At 49.5% G+C, this 27,978-nt stretch overlaps 1 protein-coding gene across 3 annotated transcripts in view; it reads left to right on the top strand.

Moving 5' to 3' along the window:
- The window catches only part of Adck1 (aarF domain containing kinase 1), a 92,829-nt gene extending 65,228 nt beyond the window's left edge, over window positions 1-27,601 (top strand). For 2 of the 3 annotated variants that reach the window (XM_038336744.1, XM_038336743.1), the window contains exons 6-11: window positions 6,172-6,330; window positions 11,494-11,610; window positions 21,211-21,360; window positions 22,723-22,920; window positions 24,923-25,116; window positions 26,905-27,601. In XM_038336744.1, coding sequence (XP_038192672.1) covers window positions 6,172-6,330; window positions 11,494-11,610; window positions 21,211-21,360; window positions 22,723-22,920; window positions 24,923-25,116; window positions 26,905-27,076 — 990 coding nt within the window. In that variant the 3' untranslated portion in view covers window positions 27,077-27,601. The remainder of the gene's footprint in view (window positions 1-6,171; window positions 6,331-11,493; window positions 11,611-21,210; window positions 21,361-22,722; window positions 22,921-24,922; window positions 25,117-26,904) is intronic. The other variant, XM_038336745.1, reaches the window with a different exon arrangement.
- Window positions 27,602-27,978: the final 377 nt, after the last annotated feature.

Raw genomic sequence — 27,978 nt, 5'->3', positions numbered from 1 at the left:
AGCCGATTTAAGTTAAAAGAAACAGATACATAAGTATGCAGGGATGTAAGCCATCCCATGGGCAACTGTGTTCACTCTCTTCTTTTATGCTCTGAAAGACATGAGCTTTAATAACTTACCTGGAGAAAGATAAACCCAGCCAGTAGCAGGTGTTTACATGGCCCTGAGCTGACCGTCCATCCTGTAGCCCCCGTCTTTACCAGCGCGGATCAGTGTGGACCTTGTCTCTCTGTGCTGCTTTCCACGGAGTGGTGTTTATCTTAACAGTGCCCGATAGCAGCAACCTCCGCTGTGCTTTGCTGATTGCACAGCTCTCTCTGCACCTTCCCCGAGCTTACTCTTTGTATTAGCTCACGCTGTCTCATAGGAGACAGGGCTCCAGGAAGGACGGAGGAAAACCTGGGTCCAGATTCAGGCTGAGCGGATAGAAACTGTTCCAGGGGTGCCCAGGGCGCCCAGAAAGTGGGCAGGATGGTGGAATGAGCGTGTCTGCAAAGTTCCTGTAGCATACAGCTGGCACATTATGGGCATTAAGTGACAAGTGTTTTCTCTTTTTTTTTCAATTATAAATAAATGTCACTGTGGCTGGGCATGGTGGTACACGACTTTGATTCTAGCACTTGGGAGGCAGAGGTAGGAGGATTTCTGTGAGTTTGAGACTAACCTGGTCCACATAGCTAGCTCTAGTACATCCAGGGCTACAACAACAAACAAATGCCATCACTTGTTTTCAAACTTCCACATTTTTCTAGTTTTCCGTTGTATTATTGTATGTCTCACAACAATTTTTCTCTACTGTGAGGCAAATTACTATATGGGAAAATAATTTCATTATCTTCAGTTTTCTTTTTTTGATAGAGATTCTCAGTTTGTAGCCCAGGCTGTTTGTGAACTCAGCACAGTCTGGCCTCAGCGGCTCTCGTGCTGGCATCACCAGGCATGGACCACAATGCCTTGCTCTGTTTTGATTACTGCACCTTGAGGGAGGCATTAGTTGCTCACTGTTCCTTGATTCCAGATTTGGAAGCAAATTCTCCGTTAGAGCTCAGAGGTAACCCTGTTCCCACCCAGATTTCCAAAACGAAACCTTGCCCCTTCCGTCACTCAACCGTGCATGTAATTGTCTGGAGGGGAGGATGGATACCCCGAAATATTCCTGTGTTCGTTTGCTTTTCCATTTCTCCGTGCGTGTGAGTGCCCAATAGACATCTGCAAGGGCTGAGTAAGTGCTGGCCGCTGGTGCAAACACTGGCTTCTGGGAGGGTTTTATGGAGGAAGTGCATTTTGGGGAACAATTTTAAAAAGGCAAACAGAAGACAACACCTGCTTTATTTTAGTTGCATCTGTTGTCAGAAAGAAACCAAAATGAATCTCCCTAGGTTGGGCTCCTAGATGGGTGTGCAGTGAATAGGGAAGGGGAAGCGGGGCGTTCCTGACTCTTGTAAGCCGTGAGAGGTGAGAACAGCTACTAACCCTCTCGAACCCATGACCCTCCCTTCTTCTACTTCAACCCGTGGGGCAAGACTGCGCATATCCTGGGCTTCATAACTGACATCAGGATTTCAGGTTGGCCACCTCACGTAGGGGGCTGGTGACCTGCTGTAACTGCGAGACGGATGACTTCTCTAACAGGTCTCTCATTAAAAAAAAGTATGTACAGAAGGTGAGCAACCAAACTGACAAGGCTCACAGTGAGCCCATCCATGCTGTAGTGTTCAAGCTCATCGACGTTGTCCTTGGTTTCTCAGTCCTCCTCCACCGTCAGCCACATTCAGAGAGTCCAGTTTGGTCCCCTGTTCCATCAGTCCCATTCCAACTGGACTTGGTGGTCTCCCGTTAGATCTGTCCCACTGTCTCAATGGGTGAACGCACCCCTCACGGTCCTGACTTCCTTGCTCATGATCTCCCTCCTTTTGCTCCTCATCAGGACCTTGGGAGCTCAATCCAGTGCTCCTATGTGGGGCTCTGTCATTTTCTCCATCCAACACCAGGTGAAGGTTCTATGGTGATATGCAAGATATTCATGAGTATGGCAATAGGATCTGGACATTTCTGGCATCCTCTCCTCAGCTGCCCAAGGAACTAGCTGGGGGTGTCTTCCTGGACACCTGGGAACCCCTCTAGAGTCAAGTCTCTGCCAACCCTAGAATGGCTCCCTTAATTAAGATATATAATTCCTTGTTCCCATATCCACCCTTCCTATATCCCAACCATCCTATTCCCCCAAGCTCTTCCCATCCTCCACTTCATACTTTTCTCTTCCCATCCCCCCATCCCCCCATCCCACTCCACCCCCAAGTTCCCATTTTTTGTCCTGCAATCTTGTCTACTTCCAATATCCAGGAGGATAACTATATGTTTTTCTTTGGATTCACCTTCTTATTTAGCTTCAGTTTGGTTGCTCACCTTCCTGGACTTAGGGGGAGTTGGGAGGACCTTGGACTTAACATAGTGAAGGTAACCCTGATGGCTCTTTGGCTTGGAGAAGGAGGGAGTGAGGGTATGGGTGGAAGGGAGGGGAGGGAAGGGGGAGGAGGAGGGGAGGAGATGGAAATTTTTGATAAAAAAATGAGAAAAAAAAAGTAGGTACGTCGGACGGTGGTGGAGCACGCCTTTAATCCCAGCACTCGGGAGGCAGAGGCAGGTGGATCTCTGTGAGTTCGAGGCCAGCCTGGTCTACAAGAGCTAGTTCCAGGACAGGCTCCAAAGCCACAGAGAAACCCTTTCTGGAAACAAACAAACAAACAAACAAACAAACAAAAGGTATGCATATGGGGTATGTGTGTATGTGTGTGTGTGTGTGCACGTATGTATATATGTGTGTGTGTATGCTCCTGTCTTAGGATTTTTATTTATTTATTTTTGTTTTGTTTTTCGAGACAGGGCTTCCCTGTAGTTTCTAGAGCCTGTCCTGGAACTAGCTCTTGTAGACCAGGCTGGCCTCGAACTCAGAGATCCGCCTGCCTCTGCCTCCTGAGTGCTGGGATTAAAGGCGTGTGCCACCACCGCCCGGCTCTGTTTTAGGATTTTTTATTGCTGTGAAGAGACACCATGAGCACAGCAACTCTTATAAAGAAAACATTTAGTTGTGGTGGCTCCCTTACAGTTCAGAAGTTTAGTCCATTATCTTCATAGCGGGGAACATGGCAGCATGCAGCCAGACATGGTATTATACAAGAAGCTGAGAGTCTTACATCTTGCAGGCAACAGGAAGTTGATTGAGTGTCACACTGGTACCCTGAGCATAGGAAACCTCAAAGCCTGCCCCAGCAGTGACACACTTCCTCCAAAAAGGTTGCTTGTGTGTGTATGTATGGTCTGCATATACGCGCGCGCGTGTGTGTGTGTGTATGTGTGTGTGTGTGTTTGAGAATACTGGTGCCTGCATGCCATGGCATTGCGTGGAGGTCAGAAGACACTCTTGGGTCAGGTTCTTCCCTTCCACTCTGAATTTTGGGGATTGAACTCAAATCATCAGGATTGTACAGTTGAGTTTACCTACTGGCCTGCAAACCTCTCAGTTTGAAGGACAGAGTCTCCCTTTATCCAGTTTGATTTTTCATGGTTTTCAGGTGTCTGAGGCTTGGTTACCCACAGCCAACCACAGTCTGTACAGCACAAGAAGGTATTTTGAGACTGCGTCTGTATAACTTTTATTTCAGTATATTATCATGATTACTTATTTTCCGTATTCTCTTGCTATGCCTCAGTATGAGTTATAAGCCTTTATGCATAGGAAAGAAGAGTAAATAAAGGACTTGGTGCTGTCTGTAGTTTTGGATGCTCTCAGGATTCTTGTTTTCTCCCCTGGAAAGAGAGCCTGTGTAGCCACTGAGGGACCCACCACTCACAGAATGGAACCCAGTTCTGTGAGTACTGCGAAGATTTGGGGTTATGAACTACTGTGCTAATTAGTTATTAGCAATGAATATTAATAAAGTGTCTGCCTTTGTGATGAATGGCATAGAGTACTAATGATGACCAATAGCATTAGGAATGACTAATTACATGAATGGTTAGTGATGGAAAAACCTTTAAAATGCCTTTCAGTACACTTGGATATTAAGAATAATTAAAAATTTCATAAATAGCATGAACACACAAAAAGCAGTGAGTAATGGCTGCTTGGTCAGCAGCTACCCCCAGTGTAGGCTATAGGTACCTCCCTGTGTATACCTGGGTTTGGCCCAAGAGGTCAAGCCCTAATTGGACAGGTAAGGGACCTCGCTGGGCTGCTCTCCTGCACTGGTAGGTGAGGCCGAGCATTCAGACCTGAGCAAAATGCCCAGAGTTTTGTTGTTTGTTTGTTTCTGAACTTGGACCCAGAAAGAGGAATCCAGTTGCTTTCAATAGCCTTGGTGCCCCAGGCTGGACTTAGGTCTAGGACAGCCACTTGTATTTTTGCGCACTTGCTCTATCCCCACTGAGGGTCATCTGAGGATACCTGATGAGAAGCAGCGCCTGTAGGTGCTATGTCCAGGTGCCTGGGTCTGACGCACAGTGGGCCCTGGCCCACTGGGTCACTACCCTCTTCTTGTTTTATGCAACACAAACAGAAACACAATAAACGAAGCCAGTTGGTGTAAGGTCACAGGTCTAGCCGGTAAGTGACAAGACTGAAAAGAAATTAGACAATGTCCCAATGTAATTAAAAATTGTTTTGTTAGAAATTGACCATAGTAACCCCGTGTGATGGTTCTAAAATGGCACCTGGTACATCACAGAGATCACAAGGTCTCAAAACAAAGCAGCAAACGCCTTTTGGGTGATGGCTTTCCAATAGCTTTTGATTTCTCTTTCTCTAACGTGTGTCTAGTACAGCGTGCATAATCTGAGACCAGCACAAAAGGAGGCACAGAACCGGCCTGTCGGTGGGGGCTCAGAGAGTCCCTCTGGGGATTGAAAAGGAAAGGTGGGGAGCGAGGGGAGCATTGACACTGAGTGCCCACCCCTGTGGGGGTGTGGTATGTGCTTGGCTCCTCTCACTGGGTTCTTGTCCTCTGCCTCTGTTGTTTAACACACATCCTCAAACTCGCACCCAGATGCCAGAGAGACCCTCGAACTCCCATCTTCATCTTGTCCCTCAAGAAGCCGTGGTGAACCCAGTGCCAGAAGTCTAAGGTTTTCATCTAGGGGGACAAACCTTTGTCTTGTCAAGCCTGTAGGTTTATTTATTCCATTTTTTAAATTATGAAAGGTCTTATTTTATGAAGGCAACAGAAAATAAGGCAGGGTGAATATATTTCTAATAAAAAATGCTGGGGACCAGGAGTGTTTTGGGATCTTTTGGATTATAAAATTTTGTACCTATATAATGAGGCATCTTGGGGATGTCGAAAGACAGAATTCATTTATGTCTCATATACATTTTGCACTTGTAGCCTGATGGTAATTTTATACAATAACTTTAGTGCTCTTGCATTTTGAATGCAGCCTGTCATGAGGTCAGGTGAGGAAGTTTCCATTTGTGATGTCATTCGAGCCTTCAGGAAGTTTCAGATCTCAGGCATTTCCGCTTTTAGAACTTTGAGTCAGGCATGCTCGGCCTGCATGGTAACTGCTTCAAAGGCAAAGTGTCAGCTACTGCGGCAGCACCCCTCCACCCCTTATAACTGGTGGAGAACAACTCTGAGCCAGGGGTTTGGGTCAGCTGTCGAGAGCTTGCCTACCTAGCACATGCAAAGCCCCAAGTTTAGTAACTCGACCCCCAAACAAACAACAACAAAGTAAGACCAGACATGGGAGTGGCCACAGCACGGTTTATGGAAGCTGTCCTGATCAAGGCCTTGGGAGCCTAGTAGAGCCACTTGGAAATGGCCTTGGGCTTCCTTGCTGGGCAGCTGTGGAAACCATAGGAGCTCTCAGAGCCCTGATTAGTGACATGGCATGTACCTACATGTCTCCCATAATTGTGTGGATTCAGAGGGACATTAGTGCTCAGCGTCATGCTGGGTACCCAGCCAGGGAGCACCTAGCCAACGGTCGTCAAGGTTACTTCTGGATGCTGTTAGCTTCTCATTGTCTTGGAACTGGTACAGTTATAGTGACCGAGGCCAGGAGAACAGTTCCCCTCCCACGTGTCCTCTACAGGAGACCCAGGCAGCAGGTCGGAAGTGTTCCTTCCTTGCTGGGCACCCTGGGCTGGCTGACAGGCTGCGTGCTGGATTTCAGGTGCTTGTCCTGGCCGTGAAGCAACTCTTCCCAGATTTTGAATTCATGTGGCTGGTGGATGAAGCCAAGAAGAATCTGCCTCTTGAGTTGGACTTCCTGAATGAAGGGAGGAACGCAGAGAAGGTGGCCCACATGCTCAAGCACTTTGACTTCCTAAAGGTAGGAGGGCGGTGCAGTAGGAATGAGTGCGGGGGGTGGGGAATTGAGTCCTACCCTGGATATCCTCGCTTAGAAGGTGGGAGTTGGGATCATCTCTGCCAAAGTTTCTTACGTAGGTGATTGGTAGTTGGAGACCCAGGTTAAAGCCCTTGAAGGCCATTTCCAAAAGAGCGAACCGTGGTACGACCATTGACCTGCCAGTCAATGAACGGATCTGTTCATCGCATGGAATGAACTGAGCACCCCTGTGGGGCTGTGTGCTGTGGCCTCTGCCGCCATAGAACATGGAACGATGCTGGTACCGGCGACAGTGATAGCCAGCACTGCTGCAATTGGATCCTGTTTCGAAGAGACTTATTACATTTGTTCATGCAGTACCCAGCTCTGTTACAGCAGTGTCCCTGACCATCACTACAGCGTGCAAAGCTATACAACAGAAACCTCAGGGTGCATGGGAGACACAGGCATGGGGTATAACACTCCACAGCATCAGGGACACAGAAAAAGGAGCACGAGGCTGCAGGGCCTCAAGTGTGTGTCTACTTGCATGTCCCAGTTTTTAAAAAATTCCTTTTTCTGTATTTATTGTTTTCTTGATCTCTTGCTGTGGTAGGCACCGTCGATTGGCCCCTGCTCTAGAAACTTCCCTCTTAATGGGAGCAAGCAGATTCAAGTGTTGCTTGTCTTACAAAGTGTTTTGCACACAAAGGACACTTGTCTTCATTTTGGTGCCTTCCCATGAGGAAGTGCTTAATCTACCCAGGACAAAGAGCTCAGAGGACCTCCAAAGTGCTGGCTGGAGAGGGGAGAAGAGACATCAGCATTTAGTGAGCGTCATAGTGTGTCAGGCACTGTTGTTCTGACAGAGCGCTGACACATCTGGAGGTGGCCTCTTCCAGTCCATGCCGGTACACAGTGGTGTCGTGGGTAGAGTTCCAATTCTAGTCAGGCTCTCTGACTCTGTGTCTGCTACCCTCAGAGTTTCTGCCACCTTTTACCTGGCAGAGGTGTCTCTCAGTGCCAGAGTGCTGAGCCAGAGAACCCAACAGTCTCCTCCAGTGTTTCCATGGAAACAGCAGAATCCTCCCCTGGCTGGAGCCAACTAGCAACTGCCAGACCAAGACATGGAATGATAATAATAATAACAACAACACAGATTTTTGAAACAAGGATGCCAAATTGATAAATAATTGACATACTGATCTGACCCACGGCTGCCAGAACTCACATACCATTCCTAAGACAATGGGGAAAACGAGGGCTCCTGAGTAATTAATTTCGCCTAAGCACATCATAAGCAGGAAACAAATTTTGCGCTGCAAACGCAGCTCAGCTTTTAAAACTGTAGATAGATTGCTCCTGCACGCTGGCACCCCATCACAACATCTGTGCGTAATTAAGCCGCAGCAAAGAGTTTGCCTCTCATGTGCAAGGCCTCTTCTAGTGCCTAAGGGGAGGGGGCGTCTAATAACCTTGACTCTTCACAGTAAACCTTTGGGCTTCAGCCCATCTCTGAATAAATAGAAAGGATGCTGGAAGGAGGTGAGAGGCAGCCGGACGGAGACAGCCGGGCTTGCGGTTAACGTGGGGCATAGTTGGGGACAGGCAGGAAGGGAGAAGCTGTTCTAAGCATAGGTTTGGGACTGGAAGAGGTCAGAGCATGCCTATGGGTAGAGTGGGGACAAGGGTGGGTTGCATTGGGCAGGGTCGGGCAAGAGTTTCTTCATATGAGCTCAGGAGCCCGAGGGATATGTGTGCTTTTGGAGACATGTCATAGCTCATTAGAGTCTCAGATGAGCAACACGTATGATCACAGCTGACCTTTCAATGTGTTAGACACTCCTAGAAGTGTTGCTCATGTATTTCCTCTTTAATCCTTAACAGCCCCGTGGTGTCGTGTTAAACTCCATGTCATCAGTGGGGAAGCAGAAGTCCCAAGCGATCGAGTCATTAGCCTAGTGAACCAGCAAGGGGCAGAAGCAGGGTTAGGGTGGAAACAGTCATCTTAAAGCCCGCACATCAAACTGCCTTTGTAGTACTTCTTGGAAGAATTTCTGAATCACAGAGCCACGCACGCTAGCATGAGTGTATTGCATTGACTCAGCTCTGAGATGGATCAGGACCCTCCTGAGTCACTGTGTAGCCGTCACAGGGCAGCTGGTGTTTGACCAGCAGGTCAGCATCTGGTGTCTCCATGCCAATGGTAAGTAAGGTGAAGCAGCTTCCCCTGCAACCATTACCAGCATCCAACTGGGGGCGCACTTAGATGCAGAGAGACTATGCCTGTGTCCGTAGTCAATACAGCAAGTAGGAGGCTCAGCTGTGCTCTGCCTGGCCGGGCTCTGCCTACAGAAGGAACGCACCCTGGGTGATAGCTGAGGGGCTAGACAAGCCACAGCGCATGGACAAAGCAGACATCCAAGGCTAGGTCCCACCATGGGGCCAAGACTACCTAAGATCTCAGACCTTTTTATAGACTGCTTCTTGGGCTTGGGACGGCCTTGCTGCGGGAGCAGGTGGAACCCTCAGGTGGGGTTCTATGGGACTGTCAATTGGGGTTCTCTAGGACAGTGGTGGCCTGCGGGGCCAGTGGTGGCCTGGTGAGGTGCTCCCAGAGCTTGCTTTCTTTACGGCTGCCTACCTGTGTTTGTCTCTCATGTTCTCTTCCTGGATGGAAGAAGTAGCTGCGCAGTGGTGAGATGTAGCTTCTGGGGACCTGAGGGCTAAGTCACGCAGTTTGCTGTTGTTTTGTGACCGTCTCTGTGTGATAATCCACTCTACTTTCCAGTCCTGAGTAGTTGAGAAAAAGGGCTTGTGATTATCAGGGTGGAATAGTCACATCGTAGAGAATGAAGACATGGGAGGGAGGCCCCAGCTTCTCCCTGCCCCTGCCCAGGCAGCCCAGAGAGCTGCAGCCTTGGGCTCCCACTCCGCCCTTGGTGCTCCCCTGGCTGTCCTCTAAATGTCCCAGTAGGTCCTGCTGGGGCTCTGGCCTAATGTTTACAGAGCCCCAGGGCCCTCTGCCAAGCTTAGGTTTCCAAATCAATGGAAGAACTCAACCCCTGAGTAATGTACCTTTCTCAGGAGACCAGGACCAACTACAACAACAGACATGCACTTGTTTTCAGTTGACAAGTGTGTCTAAATCTTACATTCAAAACAACAGACGAGACACAGATTCCCTGATCAGCCTAGATTTCCAGATGGTGAAAACCTAGCTTAGGCGCATCGCGTCCTCAGCTCTTGTGGTTACTGCACCCCTTGAAGGGCCTCTCGCCAGAGATGGAAACGGGGGCACCAGGAGGTAAGAGAGTGACTGATGGTATGGATTTCTCAGAAGAACTAGGAGAAGGATGTAGCTGGACTCGAGGGCTATCTGACTGAGTCTTGGATGGTGAGGGAGGACTCCGTCTCCAAAACACTTGAAGTAGTTGCCCTTGGTGTTTCTCCTTAAGAGGAAATAGTTTATCACCCTTTTGGAGAAACAGCATGCTGAAAACATGGCTTTGGTGGTGGTGATTGCATCACCCGCTTACGTGGTATCGTGCAACCTGTGGTGCCCTCTGCCCCTCGCTGTTCCTGAGGGAACCTGTTCTCTTTTGCTTTTAGGTGGTGCTAGAGTCACAGAGCGTAGGAATGTGTCAATTAGTTTATAACTTGTTTGCAAATAACCGAAAGACCAATCCAACAGTTTTTTTTAATGGTTATTCTTTGGACTGGAGGCATGTACTGTTCTTCCAGAGGACCTGAGTTGGGTTCTCAGCACTCATGCTAAGCTGCTCACAACCGCCTGCAAAAGCAGCTCCAGGGGAAGCGATCTGGTCTCCTTGGGCAACTGCACTCATGAGCACATACACCCCTCCATGTTCTTATTAAAGATATGTCACAAAATGTTTATCGTCTTTCTAAAGCATGATGGAGTACCTCAGTTGCTTCCTGACAGCACTTATTAGTCTGGCGACATCAGGCTGGTGCCTGTGGTTCTCTGAGTTGTTTTTTTTTAACCCCTTTGATTACAAGATGGCAGTTACTGTTTCAAGAATCACATTCGCTTTTCAGGGTGGAAGAGAAAGAGAGGAATAGTACCACAGATATCCTTTTATGAAGAGAAAATAACCCTCACTGAATCTTCTAGCAAACTGCCACTTACATTTGATTGGCATGAATTGGTATCACATGACCTCCTACTATGGGTCAGGCAGGGAAAGGGTTTAAGTTTCCCATGTGTGGGGAAGAGGAAGATGGGTCATAGACACTGGGTTACAATCCAGCTTTGTCTGCCATAGGAGGTTGGTAGGAAGCTAGCAGAAAACCGAATTTCTCCTCTGGTTCAAACTCTCTACCTCCCAGGTGCCAACACTGTAGCAGAGTTAGGGCCCTGAAAGGCTCTGATGGAGGGAGAGGCAGAAGGAAACAGCTCTTACTGCCAGTGTGTGCTGTGTGTGTAACACTGACCATGGCACCTGATGGAAACAGCCTAAGGAAGGAAAGACTTGTTCCAGCTCACCTCTTCAGAGGATTTCACTTCATTATGGTGGTGAAGTCATTGTCGAGCTTGTGACTTAGAAGGGTGTATTAGAGACTCTTTCCATCATAGGGGACCAGAAAACAGAACTCCCAGATACAGGACCTGAGTTCCTGTCTCAAAGGCCTGCCTCTACTGCGGCCTTCTTCCACCAGCCAGGTCCCACCTCCTAGAGGTTCCCAAACCTCTCGACATAGCGCCCCCAGCTGGGGACCAGGCTTCAAAGCATGATGAGCCTTTGGTGGGCATTTCTAATTCAAGTCTTAACAGTGGCACCTTCCAGGTAGGTAGGAAAGATTTTGCTACCAAGTACCCATATCTGTTACAGTGTCTGGCTTGCAGTAAGATGGAGGGGTGGTAAGGGTGGGGGGGTGAGTGGTGTAGAAGGTAAGGGGCTTAGGGGAGTGGCAGTGGGGCAGTCAGGAAGCCGCTCCCACCATCACAAAGGACTGTGAGGGAGTTCTGCTGTAAAGGCCACCCGATTGAGGCAGTCTGCCTATCCTCACCCCGGCTTCCTCTCTGGCAGCGGCTCCATCCTAAAAGCAGTATGAGCCGGTGTCCAGCTCCCGGCACTTGACTAGGGCCCCGTCCTGACCACAGCCTCCTCCTCTGATGGGGCTTGCTGTTTCCTTCTCCAGGTCCCCCAGATCCACTGGGAGCTGTCCACCAAGAGGGTGCTCCTGATGGAATTCGTGGAGGGAGGGCAGGTCAACGACAGGGCCTACATGGAGAAGAACGGGATCAATGTGAATGAGGTGAGGTGGGCTAGTGCCGAGGGCAGCGGGACAGAGTGTGCTTGGGGCTGCTTGCCTAGGCCTGGGGCTCTGAGACACAGAGAGCCTGGCCGGGTTCTCCTAAGCGTCCGCATCCAGTCCTGGGTTATAGTGGCGATAGGGACAAGCCCCTCTGGGCACCAGGCTGCTGCTGGCCTCTTTTCTCACAGCAGCTAAGTCCATACAGCTGAGCAGTGGTGCCCAGTCAGGGACTCAGTCTGTCTGTCTCTTTGGTGCCTGTTTATCGACTTCCACCCTGCCCTCCTGGGCCGCCACTGCAGGACTTGGGGCATGGAACCAAGATGACTGCGGTAGTTACCTGGGTCAGTTTCTCAGAGCAAGGGAGAAGATGAAGCTGTGTCTTTACTTCCTGTTTCCCGGTATCAGGGAAACTGGCTAGTTGAGAGCAGGCTCTGTACCCAACCTACTGCTTCTTGGTCACCCCAGGACCCCTAGGAAAAAGAACGTTGTGCTTTTTCACCCACATGCATTGTTAGTGAAGTCTCCTTCATGTGTGGGGCCTGGGTACTGAGGATGCCCAGGCTAGAGTCAGACATCCCGAGTTTTCAAGAATGAAACAAGGCAGACTGACCTCTCTGGTCCTCTGTTTTCTTAAACTGAGTCATTTGAGCAAGTTTAAGTCGGGGTGATGGACCCGACGACCTCTAAGGAGCCTTTCTATCTGAGTATTTTATAGACTAGTGACTCTGGCTGAGTGAGCACTAACTCAAGGTGCTACGGGAGCTGCCTGTTTCAGAACAAATAGGGTAGTTTGTGTAGCTCTGCAGATTCCTGGGAAATAACTCAGAGTGCAGGTTGAAGGAGGCCGCTTGTTGGTTCCTGACTGCCCAGCTAGCTTATATCTGAAATAATCACACAAAAACTGTACCAATTAAATCACTGCTTAACCTATTTGGTCTAGCTTCTTATTGGCTAACTCTTACATCTTAATTTAAGCCATCTCCATTAATCTGTGTATCGCCACATGGCAGTGGTTTACCAGCAAAGTTTCGGCATGTCTGACTCTGACAGCTCCATGGCATCTCTCTGACTCTGCCCTTCATTCTCCCAGCATTCAGCCTAGCTTTCCCTGCCTGCCTAAGTTCTGCCTTGCTATAGGTTCAAAGCAGTTTCTTTATTCGTTAATGGTAATCACAGCACACAGAGGGGACTCCCACATCACCTCCCCTTTTCTATTTAAATAAAAATGAAGGCTTTAACTTTAACATAGTAAGGTTACATAAAACAAAACAGGTATCAAACAAGAATTACAGTGACAATATTTATATCTACTTTATCTTTTATCATAACTAAAGAAAACTATAACTATAACTGTAAATTCTTCAACTTTATCAAAGACTCCAGAGGATATAATATTACCTAAATAAACAAGAAGTACATTGTAAGCAACTTCCAAAACTTTAGAATTGATAGAGACATCTCACTGTCTGGACAGTCACCCTAAGTTTTTCTGTACTGTTGGGGCATCCATCTTCAGCCTACTGACCAGCAGACTTTTCCATGAAGCAGGAATTTTCAAAGACAGTTCTGCATATATTGGCAGTTTGTCAGTCACTTTTTTCTGTGTCCTGCAGAATGTCTAGTAGACTCTTTCATGAAGCAGGAACCCCAAAGGAACATCTCACCTTTAGGCAAGTTCAGCAGTCATTTCTCTGTGGGTCCTGCATGTTCAGTAAAGCAGTCCAGGAAAGAGCAATTTCTTGCTCAAATGGCTAGCAAACTCCATAAGGAGCCTCTTTGGTGCCCATCTTCCTCTTGAGGTAGCTGGGTGTTGCCAGGAGCAGACGTGGCTCATTGTCATGAAAAGTTCTAAATTATTAAAACATTTTAAATGCCATATTCTATAGTCTTTGAAAGGTTTGAAGAATACCTACCTATCTGAAATACATCTCTGTACATCTAGAAAATCTACATTACTACAATCTTGACTATTATAGATGATTCTCTATTGAACTATATTTCTTAATTATACATTACATTTTAAATGAGCTGTTCAAACACAATAACTTAATCAAGAGCATAATTATATAGCAAAATTAACCTTAAATTTGTATTAGTAAACCAAGATCCATGCTAATGCAAATTATTCATATCTATAGGTGCACATGAATATCTGGGGTAGGAAGGGTTGCAGAGTCTTCACAGAAGACCTCACCACAGAATAAAGCCCTCGAGCGGTCAGTGCTCACCTGTCATTTGTACCTGCAGCACAGGTGGCCCTGCCTAGGTGTGCTCACCTTCTAGGAGCCAGAAGCCTGCCAGGGCTCCTCTGTTTATGTCCCTGAGCCTAGCAGCATATATATCCAGGGATCATATTTGCCAATAACTTTCAGAGCTGGTGGCAGCAATTGTCATTGATCTCATTAAAAGCAAAGGTTGTGTGGGAGTCTTTTGCAGGCAGACAGGTCTTCTTCTAGTCACAGAAGGACTATCGATTGCAAGACTTTTATCGAAGGTTAATTGGATTTCAGTGAGTGTGGGTTGAAGATCCTGCATGGGCTGAGGCCTGACTTAATTGACATGAAATTAGCCAAGAGAGAGGTGAGTGAGTTGTTACCACAGGGCTGCAGGGGCAGATGCAGGAGGCCTGGTGGTCAGACATCACATGGCTACAAGATTGACTGGATCCAGGAGCACTGGACAGAGATGCCAGTCAGGTACTTCCTTAGGGAGAGGGCCAGTCGGAAAAGTGGGCCATTGTTACGTGGTCTTGGATTTAGCTCTGGTCCCCAGGATCCCCAGGAGGACGAGGAGGAGCAAACTTCTGTTAGAGTGGGGAATGGATTTAGGACTTAGCTGAAACCTTTGAAACCTTCTAACTAATCTTCTTTTAGTACCCCCAGAACCTATTTCCAGAGATCAAGGTACTGAGCCTCCTTGGAGCTGAGGTCATAGGCACAGAGCACCTGTAGCTGGTTCAAGGCTCCTTAGCCTTTGCTCTGTTTCCCGCTGTCTCCAGTTTGCTCTTTTGCCTGCTGTCCCCAGTTTGCTCTGTTGCCTGCTGTCCCCAGGTCTTGCCCCTGCTGTCTCATGTTGGCTGCTGTAGCTCCCTTTCTGTTGTTCCTGTGGTAGAGGTGTTGCCTCTTCTTTCCCTCTGAAGTCAGAGTCACCTTTCAGCAGATTTTCTGAGCACCTACTATGTTCAGGCACTGCCCATGTGTGCTAGAATAGAAATGTGGGCAGAGCCAAGCGTGGGGCTTCTAAGAGACCTGTGCTGGACAAGATGGGTACCTGGGATCGTCTGGCTCTGCCATTCATTGCTCTTGAGTTCATAGCTCCTTTTTGCTATGGGACGGATGCTATTATGTAAGCTTTATAAGCAATAGGATCGTGTAAAAACATTTTCTATAATTCATAATTCATGAGGGTATTATTACTCATGGAGACATCTCTTTCTCTTAGAGTCTTTGGGAACCTTTGTTCCTTCTTGTCCCCTTTCTGTAGCCTGTGAGTGTATAGATTTGGATGTACCTGATTGGTATGCAGTGGCATCGATCAGAAAAGCGGGGCTGAAGTTTCTGCCTTTCCCTTAATTACTTTCATTTCTGTCTCTACCCTATGTGGACAGAATAGAACCTTCCCGTTTTTTGCTCAGTATTGTTCTAACCTCCTTCTGGCTGGGCTCAGCATCTTCCAGCCCTTCTGGCTGGCTAGTATCTGAAGATGCTGGGACCCAGTTCCTGCAATCATTAGAAGGGAAATAGTTCTGCTCTCTCACCCCCATCCCTCTTAGTTGCTCGTGAATATTAGGGGGTCCTAGTAGTTCTCTGGGGACTTGTTTTCTCACTGCAGAGGTATTGTTCGGGCCGAAGGAATTTTCTGGAGCCACTGTTTGTGGAATCCAGTGCTGTCTCTGGACCGTCATTTGTCAGCTGTCCTGCTGTGGCGTTGCTGTTAGGAACCCTGGTTTCCCTGTGTGCAGCAGTCTGTGGGTGACCTGGAGTATCCTTTGATAGCCAAGGCACAGCGCTGAGTCTAGGGTATATGCCCAGTACACGATGACACTGAAACTCCAGTCTCTCAATGTCTGTCCAAGGACAAGGGAAATAGGGAGGGAAAATCCTTCTCCTGGCCTTTAACAATGAGGTGGAAGGGTTTGCAGTCTGTGTGTGAGGCGAGCTGTCACCCTAGAAATAAGACTCCAGATGCCAATAGCAGTTCCTTCCTCTCACATGTGTTCTGATAGCAGTGGCCCCTGGGACTCACTTTTGCCCCTTTCTGAACTTGGGGTGACTTGCAGGGCATCTCTGGTAGAGAGATGAAGGCTTATTCTGTCTCTCAGGTCCTCATGGCTAGCTCTCATGTTAAGTCTGGTAAGGCCTAATTAGAGAAGCGGTCTTGGTCTTTTTGTGATAAAGCACTTACTGTTAGAGAAGTAACTTGAGGAAGAGTTTCTTTTGGCTCATGGTTTCTAAAGGTTGCATCTGTCATGACTGGGAGGGTGTGGTGGTTGGAATGGCTTTGTCTGTGGAGGGGGCCATGCACAGTGGGTCTTCATATGGCCGGAGATCCAAAAGCAGGTCTCAGGCAGAATCAGGGGCAGATATGACCTGAAATGACCTACCTTCACCAGCCGGGCCCCACTTCCTAAAATCTCAACCACTTTGTAAATAGTGCCACGCACTGGGGACCAGGTACCGAAAGCACCAGCCTGTGGGGTGGTTAAGATGAGTCTTTACAGAAGGCTTTCCAGGTGCCACCTTCAGAGCCACTCCCCAGTTTCCTGTGACCCCTCTGGCACTTCTGCTCCTGTCCTCACTACCACAGTGTAAGGCTGAGGAGTTCACAGTGGCTGGATGTTCAGGGACATCACCTCACAGCTTGCTCATTCCGGACCTCCGTGTGCCGTGAATGCATTGACTTCAGCACTGCGCAGAACTGGGCAGCACTGAGCAGCTGGAGCGGTCTGCAGTTTCTGTATCTCACTCTTTGTTCCTGGTGACAGGAGGAGGGTGATGGTGACATGCCCCAGGCAGCAGGCTGGCCTCTGGGGAGAATCCGGCAGGCTCTGGGGACAGATGTCTCAACAGCAGCCTCCCCTTTCTCCCACAGACACTGGGCCTTGCTTTGGAGACACCCCCACCCAGGAACATACATAGACTTTTCCTTGGGGGTAGGAATGAATTAATCCACACAATTATAGACCAATTAAACGACTTTCAGCCAATTCAGGCCTTGAGAAAAGTCCCAAAATAACTCCTTGATTTAAATATTATTTACTCAATTAATTCTTTACTCAGCCTTTTTATGGAGTCCTGTTTTTCCCCTCTCTCCTACTGTTAGAGAATAACGGCGTTTGTAATTAGTGAAATCATGTATGAGTAGCACGTTCTTTTCACACAGTACAGTTCTGACTTCTGAGGGGCTTTTTAGTAAAGAGTACTGTCCTGTGCCTTTGCTTCGAGGTGTGGACTGGGGGAGTCACCCAGCCAGGATTTCCTCCCGAGGTCCTTTTCTTCAGACAGAGAGTACCTCAGAAGTCAGCCCCAGGGAAGCTCCCCTTGCAGTGGAGAGACAGGGGGACTGACCCTTGAGCACCTGTTCTCTGGAGTCAGGTCACTTGACAGATTGATGTCACTGTTGGCTGAGCAAGCCATCAGGCTTCTTCCTGTCTTTTTATCTCTCCCCCAACCCCTTCAGCCATTTCCTGCAGAGAATGACTAGTATCTGTCACAGAGCCCGACCCATTGTGGCTACTCCAGAAATGTGCCCCTGCCCATCATGGTGTAGACACCATCCCTCTGCGGATAAGGCAGAGGCAGCGCTGGGGGCGTGGTGGACTGTGCCTCAGTAGACAGCTGAAGTAATGCGGAGTAGTCAGACGGGCTCAGGGATATTGGCCTTACTTCTGGGATGCCACCAGCCCAGCAGAGGCCTGGGACTTTTCTAGAACCCTGAATACCTGTGCTGGTAGGAAGGGCTGGACGCCCTGTGGAAAGATTGATTCCCAGAGAGGCTGTCAGCCTAGTTCTGCAAGATGCAAAGAAAATTCACTCCAAACTAAGAAAACAGAACCTCAACAGTGACATGCCCTTTCAAAGTCATTCTCGAGTGTAGTTCAGCCGGCACTGTGCCAGTTCCGACTCCCTTCCCCCGAGGATTGTTTTAATATCTAAAGAAATGTGCTTTTCTTTGTTCTCTACAATTAGGAGCTCAGCCTAAAGTCATGCATCAACTTGTAGCTTTTTTTCCAGTTGAGATGCAAATAGTTTCTGTCCAGTAGAAAAGGTAATCCTAAAGGTTGATTTTTAAATCTTTTTTTCCCCCTTAAGACCCCATAGGACAGTAAGTGGTTCGCATTTCATCCAGGAACTCTCCTTTCTTCCCGCTCAAATGCTCCCAGTAAGTCCCGGCTCACAGTTGCTCTCGAAGCATGTCTGCTATTGCACTTGCTTCCTAACTGTTGGGTTAAAAGCCTTGGCCACCCCATTCTCGGTGTGTCTGTGAGCCATGCTTATGACGCCGACAGTCACACTTAGTGGTATGCATTTTTCTCCATGTCTAAAACTGTACAGCACTCAAAAACCAAAGCGATGACATCTGTGTATCTAACCTTGAGTAATGGCTTTCTCCTGGGTAGTGGTATTTGGCTTTGAATAGTGAGGGTGCCCTGTGAGGAGGTCGAGCAGATGGTGTCAGATGGCATCAGTCCCACGTAGCCGCTAATTGGAGATTGAGGAGTGGGGTGGCTTCTCAGGCCACTCATGCCCAAAGCGGCAGCACCAAGATGGCCTTACTGCCGAGCTATCGGCATTAGCCAACTCCTGTTCTTTGCGCTCTGCCTTCTCTACCTGTCGGTCCTAGTGACATCTGGTTGAACTCAACATTCAGAACTGCTCCCAAGCAGGAAGGTCTCCCAGTGACAGCTGGCTGGGGAGTGTTGAAAGGGTGTGCGCGTGAGTGCGCACACTCTCTGGCGTCTCCACTCGTGTGTATGGCAGTAGTCAGCAGCACCCCCACCTGCCCATGAAGATCAGGGATATGAGCACCCCACCCTGAATCCCCGTGCCTCTGAAGGCCATCTTTCATTGTAGAAATAAGGGGCCCGGAGCGATTAACAATATTTCAGAAAGCTTAAGGGAGATCATACATCTCCCCGTGACAGGTTTGCCCAGACTAAATGAAATGTCACTTCTCCACATTTTGACTGGAATTCCGTCAGCTCAGTCTGGCTGCGCTGCTTATCTTGGGCTGATCAGGAGCCCTGATTGGACTTTATATGCATCCTTGACAAATAAAAATGAATGATTACTTAATAAATGGAATCGGTTTGTCAGATACGGCCTTTTGAAGCGTGCCTCGAGGAGCTCCAAGGAGCCTAATGAAAAGGGTTCTTGGTGACACAGAGGTGGGGGAACTGGCTGGCTTATCCAGGCCTTCCTTGCTTTGGCCAAGACTCATCTCCCAGGAATTAAAACACAGTGACCCTGGGACCCCTGAGATTCGAGCTGGGGCAAAGTCCTCTTCCTAATGAGACTGAAAGTCCCAAGGTGTGTTTCACCTGAGGCAAATTTCAGGTGTCTGGGTGATGGTGGGGTAGAGTAGTGCCTTTGGCCTGTTTTGAAGAACCAGTGACAAATACCACAGGGACATCTACAAGAGGTCACTGGATCCCAAGCCCTGTGACATGCTCATTCACTTCTGCAGCCACCCATGAGAATGATTAGTTACTGAAACCAGTAGTGTAAGCCACTGGTTCAAGGTCTCAAGGGAAAAGTACAGAAGTAGCTGTGAGCCCTAAAGAAGGGCTTTGTTAGGTAGCTGGAGAGCATACCTGCTTTGAACAAAGGGGGCTCTTCTGTGAGCAGCTTTAACCTCTATGCTCTCAGTCCCTGGTCTGCAAAGTGTGTGGGAGGGTTATAATTGTTCCTGCCTTTTGAGCATTATTAGCAGGGATGGCAGCTGTTGTTCTAATGCAGGGTTATTCTTTTATTCAAGTTTTTTTGTAGCCTAGGCTAGCCCTGGACTTGCAACCCTCCCATCTGGGCTCCCGAGTGCTGAACTTACAGGTCTATGCCACCATTCTTGACCATTACACCATTCTTGGTCTTCTAACTTGGTGCTGATTATAAATGGGTCTTGGGGGAGGCTGATAGAATTAGCGTAAACGCTAGGTAGGAGACACGGCATCTTAAAAGCCCATGGAGAGCTCACTCACAGCGAGTGCAGAGTCTTCCTTTGATTGTCTGGTTCTGGTACAAGCAAGCACATGCGTAATGGAGCCAGTCTATAGCACATCCATTACACCTCAGTAAAGCCGTTTAAGAAAACAGAGCTAGTCCCTGCTACCCTAGGAGTTTATGATAGTGAACCAGATGGTCATTTGTCAAACAATCACACGAGTAATTGCAAGTGTCAGGAAAGAGAAGGCCATGTATCCTTTAGGGGTGTATGGTGAGAGCATCTTCCAGCCCTGGATAGGAAGGAAGAGGGCTGGGACCTAGAGGTGGGGAGATGGCAGCTTTGTGGCAGCAGGAACGGGTTGTACAAATGCCTGAGGTGGGAAGGCACTGGGATCATGGAAGGAGAGGAGGCTGATGTGGCCCTAGAGTGTGCGTGCGCGCGCGCGCGCGCGCGCGCGTGTGTGTGTGTGTGTGTGTGTGTGTGTGTGATGTACCGTGAGAGCAGGAGAGAGGCATGGCCTTTGGTCATAGAACTTGTTGCCTAAGACTTAACGGTTGAGGGAGAATCTTAATCCTCAGGCCTCCTTCATCTCTGCTACGTTCATTTGTTAATGACTTTGAGGTTCAACTGAGGCTGGGAGGAACGCCAAGGGCAGTGGGTGTCTTGGGGTGTCTATCTTCTGGCCGAGTCTATCACTGTCCCCTGGACACCCATCGACAGATCATCTGGGGGCCCTGGTCTGGTTCTTTTCAGCAGCTGCTCCCTAACTGGGAAGAGGCTTTTAGCTTTAATAATAATAAAAAAGGCAGTAGAGATAAGAAGGCTGCCTTGGCAGGGTGTGCAGAAGTGACAGGATGATTTAAATGGCCTCTCCAGTGTCGTTTCTTCTGTACAGACATCATAAATCAGATTAGCATTGGGCTCTGGGGGATGGGGAGAGGGGAGCAGGGCCTGGACTCTGGGGCTGTCTAGGACCAGCCTGGCGGCAGGGCAGTTCCAGAAGAGGGTCTTTGTATCTGTCACTTGTTCCTGACCCAGCCCTGTTCCTTGAGGGAGTGGGTGGGATCGTTCCCACAACCCATTCTCATCTTTGGGAAAGAGTGGCGAGGGAGGAGAGAGAGATGGGGAGAGTGGGCAGGACAGTGGGAGGTGAAGACTGACAGCCATCATTCTCCTCCCTTACACGTAGGAAGTCACAGTGGGAACGCAGAAAACCCTGGAGGTTAGGGTCCCAGCACGACTGTGTTCCAAGTGGTTTCACTGTGTGGTCCTGTTTGAATTGAGCCTCTGTCTTAGATGTGAGAATGGCATTGTCTCAGACTGCTCTGGCCCAACGGTGCCTGCCGTCTCTTGAACGTGGCTAGACGGGGCGAGGAAAGAAGTCCCTGCAGCAGGTGTGGGCCGGGCAGAACACCCACTCGACTGCCTCTCTTTCAGATCTCCTGCCACCTGGGCAAGATGTACAGCGAAATGATCTTTGTCAACGGTTTCGTGCACTGTGACCCCCACCCGGGCAACATACTAGTGCGGAGGCATTCGGACACGGGCAAGGCTGAGATTGTCCTCTTGGACCATGGGCTTTACCAGGTAGGAGAAAACTCTGCTCCTTCATGGGATTGGAGCCCACTGATGCCCTCCAGAATTTCTGCAGATGGGGGACAGATAGCTAAAGTAGCCGGGAGCCTCCCCAACCCTGCACCAGACCTGTCAGTTTTGTATAGTCCTAGCCCAAGAGTTTCCTGAACCTCAGCATCCGTGCAACAAAGCAAAGTTGCTCTGGCCTCTTTTATAGCCATTGTGAGGAGCAGGTAGGAGGAGTGTGCCAGTGTGGCTGTGTCTTCCCAGGGAACTGCAGGCTGCCTCAGACTCTGCTGGGTGTGAGTGGGATCTTCAGGAGACAGGTAACTGCATATTTAGCCCAAGTGAGGCAAACAAGATTGAGGCTCCTGGGACTGGAGGCCCTAGACTTTGTCTTCTGGAAATTGGGATAAACAGCCAGTAGGAATGAGCTGCAATCAGCACCATCAAAGTGGGACATTCACTGTCATCCTGGGACCCTGGCTTGACTTGATTTCGTGTGGCAAATTGTCCTGAAGAGATTCCATATCCACCTCTGCCCCTTTCTCGGGCTGTGGTACCACATTGCTAGTCTCAGCCTCCTCCGAAAGGCTTGGTAAAATAGGGTGCAGGTCAAATTCGGCCAGCTGTTGTCACATGGAGCCTCAGTGACAGATGGCCCAGACATGACAGAAGTTCCTTGGCTTGCTCACACGCTGGTCCTGGGTGTGGCAGATGGAGTCCACAGGGCTTTGTTCCCTAGGAGTCACAGGAGGAGACAGCAGAGGAGAGGGCTAGGGGTGTGTGGGAGAGCTTCGAGGGAGGCGGGGACTGCATGTCTTTGTGGGGAACCAGGGAAGTAGCCTGTACCTAAAAAGGAGATGATAGTATAGATTTTGGAGAGCGGTCAGCAGTCTCTGACAGTTAGGACCAAGGCTTGTGGTACAAGTTGAGTATCCCTAATCCAAAAATCTGCACTCCCAGCACTTGAAGCTTTGGAGCTCTGTGATACGACAGGTGGAAAATTCCATGCCAAGTCACTTCGTTTCATGCTCAAAATTGCTAAACACGTTGTATAAAACCACCTTTAGGCCATGTATGTAAAGCATGTAAGAAACAAATGAATTTCATGCCTAGATGTGTGATCCAGCCCCAAGAAATGATGGATATGCAAATCTGAGAAAGAAGAACTGCAAATCTAGAATGCTTCTGGTCCCAGGAATTTCAGATTCATTATATTCAAACTGTTCGCTTTGAACTTGGGCCCCTAAGAACGGCTGAGTGTTGGGGGAGCTGTGGCCTTCCTCATCCCCCTGGGCAGTGGTCAGCACAAGTCCACGGTTCAGGCCCGGGGCCAGCAGAGACTGCCTGCTGACTGCTGCCCTGCTCTAGGTGCTCACGGAGGAGTTCCGCCTAGACTACTGCCATCTCTGGCAGTCTCTGATCTGGACCGACATGGAGCGTGTGAAGCAGTACAGCCAGCGCCTGGGGGCCGCTGAGCTCTACCCGCTGTTCGCCTGTATGCTGACAGCCCGGTCCTGGGACTCAGTCAAAAGAGGCATTGGCCAAGTTCCCGTCTCTGCCACTGAGGTAGGTGACCCCTTCCAGCCCGGTGTCTAAGGCTCCTGATTGGTGGGCTGTGGAGGGAGGGCTGGACTGGAGCCACACAGGAAGAGAAGTAGGGAGGAGAGCAGGAACTGGCGCTGGGGTGAGGAGGGCAGGGGAAGGAGAGCCTACTGTGTCCCCTGGGACCCCATTAGTCTGGAGGAGAGATGAGGCTTGTGGACTTAAATCCTAGACCTCAGTAGCTTAGTGAGATGCCAGGCTTCCTCTGGCACCTACCAGGGGCCTTCCTGCTTCTTCCACCCACTGGGCACTGTTCCCTGCGCCTGGGTCCCCTCTGGCTTCCTCTCCATTGCAAACAGCTCTGTCCCAGTGAAACAGCCCCCCTCCCCATTTTTTTATGTTTACTCCTTCATTCATGGCCTTAGTCTGTCTAGACAGGACACAGACTTTAGGGAGCTCATGTTCCCCATATTCCTGTCCACCTCTGCATACCCGCCCAGGCTCATGGGAGCTTATTTGGTTATTTCTTAGTGAGCAGACGCAGGCTTCCCTGAGGACTCTGTTCACTGCGGGTAGAGATGTGGTCCTCCTCATGCTTCTGGAGAGCATGGACATTGCTTCCAGCCCCTCCTCTCCCTGGTCCCATGACCTTCCATGTTCCCATCAGCCATTTGGGCCTCAGGGTTCTTTTCTGCAAGCTGGCTTGTCACAGGCACCTCTCGCAAAGGCTGGATCCAGAGTCTCAAACCATGTCTTAAAGAGTCTACCCCTCACCAGTTATTGGCTCATTTTCCTTCAAACGGGCGTTTGGCTGGCAGGCTGAGTGGCAGTGATGAACACCCACTGTTCCAGGCTCACCAGCCTTACGAGGCCCCCTAGAAGAGGGGCGATCTAGGGATGGTAGAAGCTACGCTTTCTGTTTTACTGTCATGGCATATAAAGTGCCTGCTCCCAGTTCCTGGAGTTCATTCATTCAATAAATATTTGCTTTCGCTGGCCCCTGAGCGTGTTTCCAGGATCCTGCGATCAACAGACAGACAGGTCTTTTGTGTAATTTACACTTCGGTTGAGAGAGACAGACAGTAAACAACTGAACAAACAGGCAGGTGGGATAATTGCAGGTCACGGGTGCCTTGGAGGAAACAAAATGATAGGAGGAAGGGGCTGGGAGCCTGGCTCAGACCTGGGGTAGTGCCTGATAGCTGAGCTGAGGTGTGAAGCTAGGAGCACTCCCGGCACACCAGGGCCCAATGGCAAGAGCGTTTGGTGTGGCCTGGAGGGTGGCGGGGCCCAGAGAACACCACACGAGACTTTATGTGCTGTGGGTAGAGTACGGACTCAGCTCTCAGGAGGAAATGAAGCCTTTGGCAGGCTTGGAGCAGGATGCTCAGGTCCGCTGTTCTAAGGGTTTCTGTGGAATGAAGTATGATGGGCCAGTCACTTAGGAGGGAATAAATGCTCAGAGCCACCGCTGGTAGAGAACGAAACCTGTAGCCTAGGGCTAGCAAGTAGCTCAGGGTTCCTGAAGAGGGTGACCTGAGGGTCAGATAAACAGTTGGGCTCTGGCTGTTGGGCAGACACCCACCATCAGGACCCAGGCAGTGGTAGAGCACAGGGGACAGTAGATAGGATGTGGCGCAGGGCTGGGGTAGGACCTGGGAGTTCTCTCCATGGACTATATAGGGCTGGGTTTGGTTAGGGCTTCTTCCAGGCCAATTGAAATTGGCATCCAGTAGCCTTTGAGAGCTCTTGGCCTTTCTCAGTGTACACTAGTGCCGTCTCCAGGGCTTGCCTGGGAGTCAGCCTCGGACCTCCTGTCTGGATGGTCAGGCCCCAAGGCCCCAATGCTTTGCTTTGCTTTCATGTGTGTGTGTGGATGTTCCACAGGGTGTCAAGACAGCTATGTGCTAGAAGCTCCCACCTGGAGCTTATTAGTGTTCTCTTGGGCATAGGCTACCCACACCCCTGGCACTGTGATCTTTGTGTGTCATTCCACTCATTCTTATGTCTTCTTACCACCATCTAGGACTCAGAGATCCGCAGTAATGCGGCCAGCTACCTGTCTGAGATCAGCCAGCTCCTTAACCACGTGCCTCGCCAGATGCTACTCATCCTGAAGACCAATGATCTCCTCCGCAGCATTGAGACCACCCTGGGCACCCGGTCCAGTGCCAGTTCCTTCCTCAACATGTCTCGGTGTTGTATCAGGGCACTGGCCGAGTGAGTATTCTCCTATCTCCCGGCTGCCTCCCAGTTCCAGGAATTGTTCGATGGGCTTTGCTTTCCCTACCATTCAGTCCTTAGGGCCTGATCTTGGCTTATCAACCTCTTGATCTCCCTTCAGAGAATCATAGGGGTAAAGTCAGCTGCAGCGAGTCAGCAGGTGATGGTTCCCTTTGTGTGCCCTAGGACGCCTGTACTTTGCCAAATGATGGCACCTGGGATTGCATCTTCCCAGTCCAACTTTCCAGATGATTCTTTCCCTTATAGAAGTTTGAAGTTGGTTTTTGAGCATCTCAGCTCATTCAGGTGCCCTCTAGACTTGTGATCAGGAAGCCCCAACATGACCCTATTTCTGATTGGCTCCTAGTACCAGCCCAGACATGGAGGCCATTGTTCTTTATCCTGGAGATGTGACTGTGACCTGGGGAGGCTCTCTCAGGTCACAGATCCTTCTAGATGCCTTGGCATCCTGGAGACATGGATGATAAGAACCGTGCTTCTTCAGGATCTGGGATAAAGGATCTAGGGGATCAAGCTCTAGCCCTCCTGTGGAGTCTGGTGAATATACTGCAAAGGCTGTGGTCTGGCAGGATGTTCTCAGCCCAGAGAAGAAACCTCACTTGTGTGGCATCTCAGCCCGTCAATCCCTGGGGAGGAATGGATCATTTTGGGCAACTATTTGGCCGCATAGATCATGCATTAACTAGCAAATATGAGTTGGGTTATGGCAAAATACTCCGACCAATGAAGGGCAGAGTGTGGTTTCTCTTTTTTGCTGAGGGCCGAGGAAGCCAAGTCTTAAAAAGATAAAGGTCTTAGGTTTGGAGCTCAGCAGGGTCTGGGAGGTAGAGAGCCATTTGGTGTAAGAGACTGTTTAGAAGTCACTAACACCATAGACAGATAAACAGGCAGACAGAGCATGGTAGGGCCTATACAGAGAGTTCAGGCTCACGTAGCAGAGAGGGAGTCCCTTCCTACAGGTTTCAGAGGAAGAGTGGGTTTCATACCATATAGTTGGCACAGCAGGGCCCTATGTAGGCTGTCCCTGATTGTCAGACAGCAAGGGTTGGGGGGAATGGCCACATTTCCTGGAAGGGTGTGTGACCCCGAGGATGAGGGAGGAGGGCCACATTCGGTTTAGGTCTTGGAATCTGATAACCTGGCTCTGTAAACTTCTTCGGGGAAATGAGAATTATGGAGCCTGCTAATCTCCTGGGATCCAGACACCTGGGGAGTCTCCCAGGGGCTTACAAGTTCACCAACAGCTTCCCAGAGGGGCCTTGGCATTGCTTTTACCGGTGTGGCTTGATTAGCTGCTAGCCGAAAACCTAACAAGAGGTCATTATCATAAATTCCAGTTTTTGTTATGTCTTTTGTTTGGTCAGAGAGACTGAGCCGGGTTGACATGTAAAGTGCTCAGCCTCCCAGCGTCACCGGACCTTCTGTAGAGACTTTAACTGTATTTGAATTGGGGTGGAATGGGACTCTGGGTTGACGTGTATTCATTGTACTTTTTGATTAAACCATGGAGTGTTCTACTGGGTGAGGGAATCAGAGCCCCTATGCCTCATTATTTTACTGCTTTGAATATCTTCTTTGGGATATTTGAGTCGCCCCATCCCCCCCATCCCCCACCCTCCTCCGTTGGGCAGTTGTATAGTCAGGTAAGCAAGTGAGCCCCAGGATCAGGGAGCTATTGAGCCGGCCAGGTCACCTGCCATCTTTTATTTTTCTACATGATGCTGAGGTGGTGTTTTCTCACCTCTGTTTTCTTCCCTCCTCTAGGCACAGGAAGAGAGATGCCGGCTCATTCTTCAGAAGGACCCAGATATCTTTCAGCGAGGCCTTTAGCCTTTGGCAGATCAACCTGCATGAACTTCTGCTTCGAGTGAAGGGCTTGAGGCTGCTTTGCTGGGTTTCGACTCTCCTGGGCTGGCTGACTCGGGCTCCACACTGAGTGTGGCTGTCATTACCTGCCCCTTCCTAGTGTCTCTCTACACCTCATTCCTTCTTTCCTGCTCTGAGTACCAATTGACCTGTGTCTGCCGAGGGCTGTGGTGGCAGGATGGTCATTCTTGGCACCACCTAGCTCTGCTGTTGGCAACCCCCCCCCCCCCGAAGTCTTGTCTTGGGGCCCTGGACTGTACTGGGGAGTGAGTTTGCTTCTTCTAGGGAGGGGATAAAGCAACTTTCTTCCCATCTCCTGTAGGTACCATGGGCTGGGTCATCCCCACTTTTATGGGGATTGTCAGAAAGGACCAACCACATGCGCTAACAGGGCATTTCACTTGTAGGAAATAAGCAAGTTCTTGAACTTGCTAAAGAACAGACTTCGTGTTTTCGCCATATCACTCCCAACGGTGTCTCACCTCAGCGAGGAAGGCTGCATCCGAGAGTAAACGGTGCTGCTGTGGGTTCGTGCTGTCGTGGTGATACCTCCAGTGTTGTATGTGTTGTGTTTCAATAAACCCTTTCAAGGTTGCGGGCACTGTCCCTTCTGACTCCAGTGCTCCATTTGGACTTTTGGTTGCTCTTGGTAGCTGCTTCCTTGGGAAACCCCTAGGTTTCTCAGGGAGGCCTAGGAGAATGAAGTCTGGTTTGGTTTTCGAATTTATTTGCTAGGCTGGGAGCAAATCTACATGGCTCGCAGTGGACTTGAACACCATTTACACTGGGACCTTGTCCCTATGAGCCATGCAGGCTGTAAGACTCCTCCTGCCACAGGGCCACACCCTGCTCCTTGGAGGCTTCTCCTCTTTTATCTACATCCTGGATCTTTCTTGGAGGTATTAAGAAGCTGCAAGCTTGGACCTCGGGCAGAGATAGGCTCCCCCTTGTTTCTGATGCCTGGGGCACTGG

Source organism: Arvicola amphibius, chromosome 7 (genome assembly GCF_903992535.2).
Source record: "Arvicola amphibius chromosome 7, mArvAmp1.2, whole genome shotgun sequence".
Lineage (NCBI taxonomy): Eukaryota > Metazoa > Chordata > Mammalia > Rodentia > Cricetidae > Arvicola > Arvicola amphibius.
Note: the sequence above shows the minus strand (reverse complement) of the source record. Positions and strands in the feature narration are given on the sequence as shown.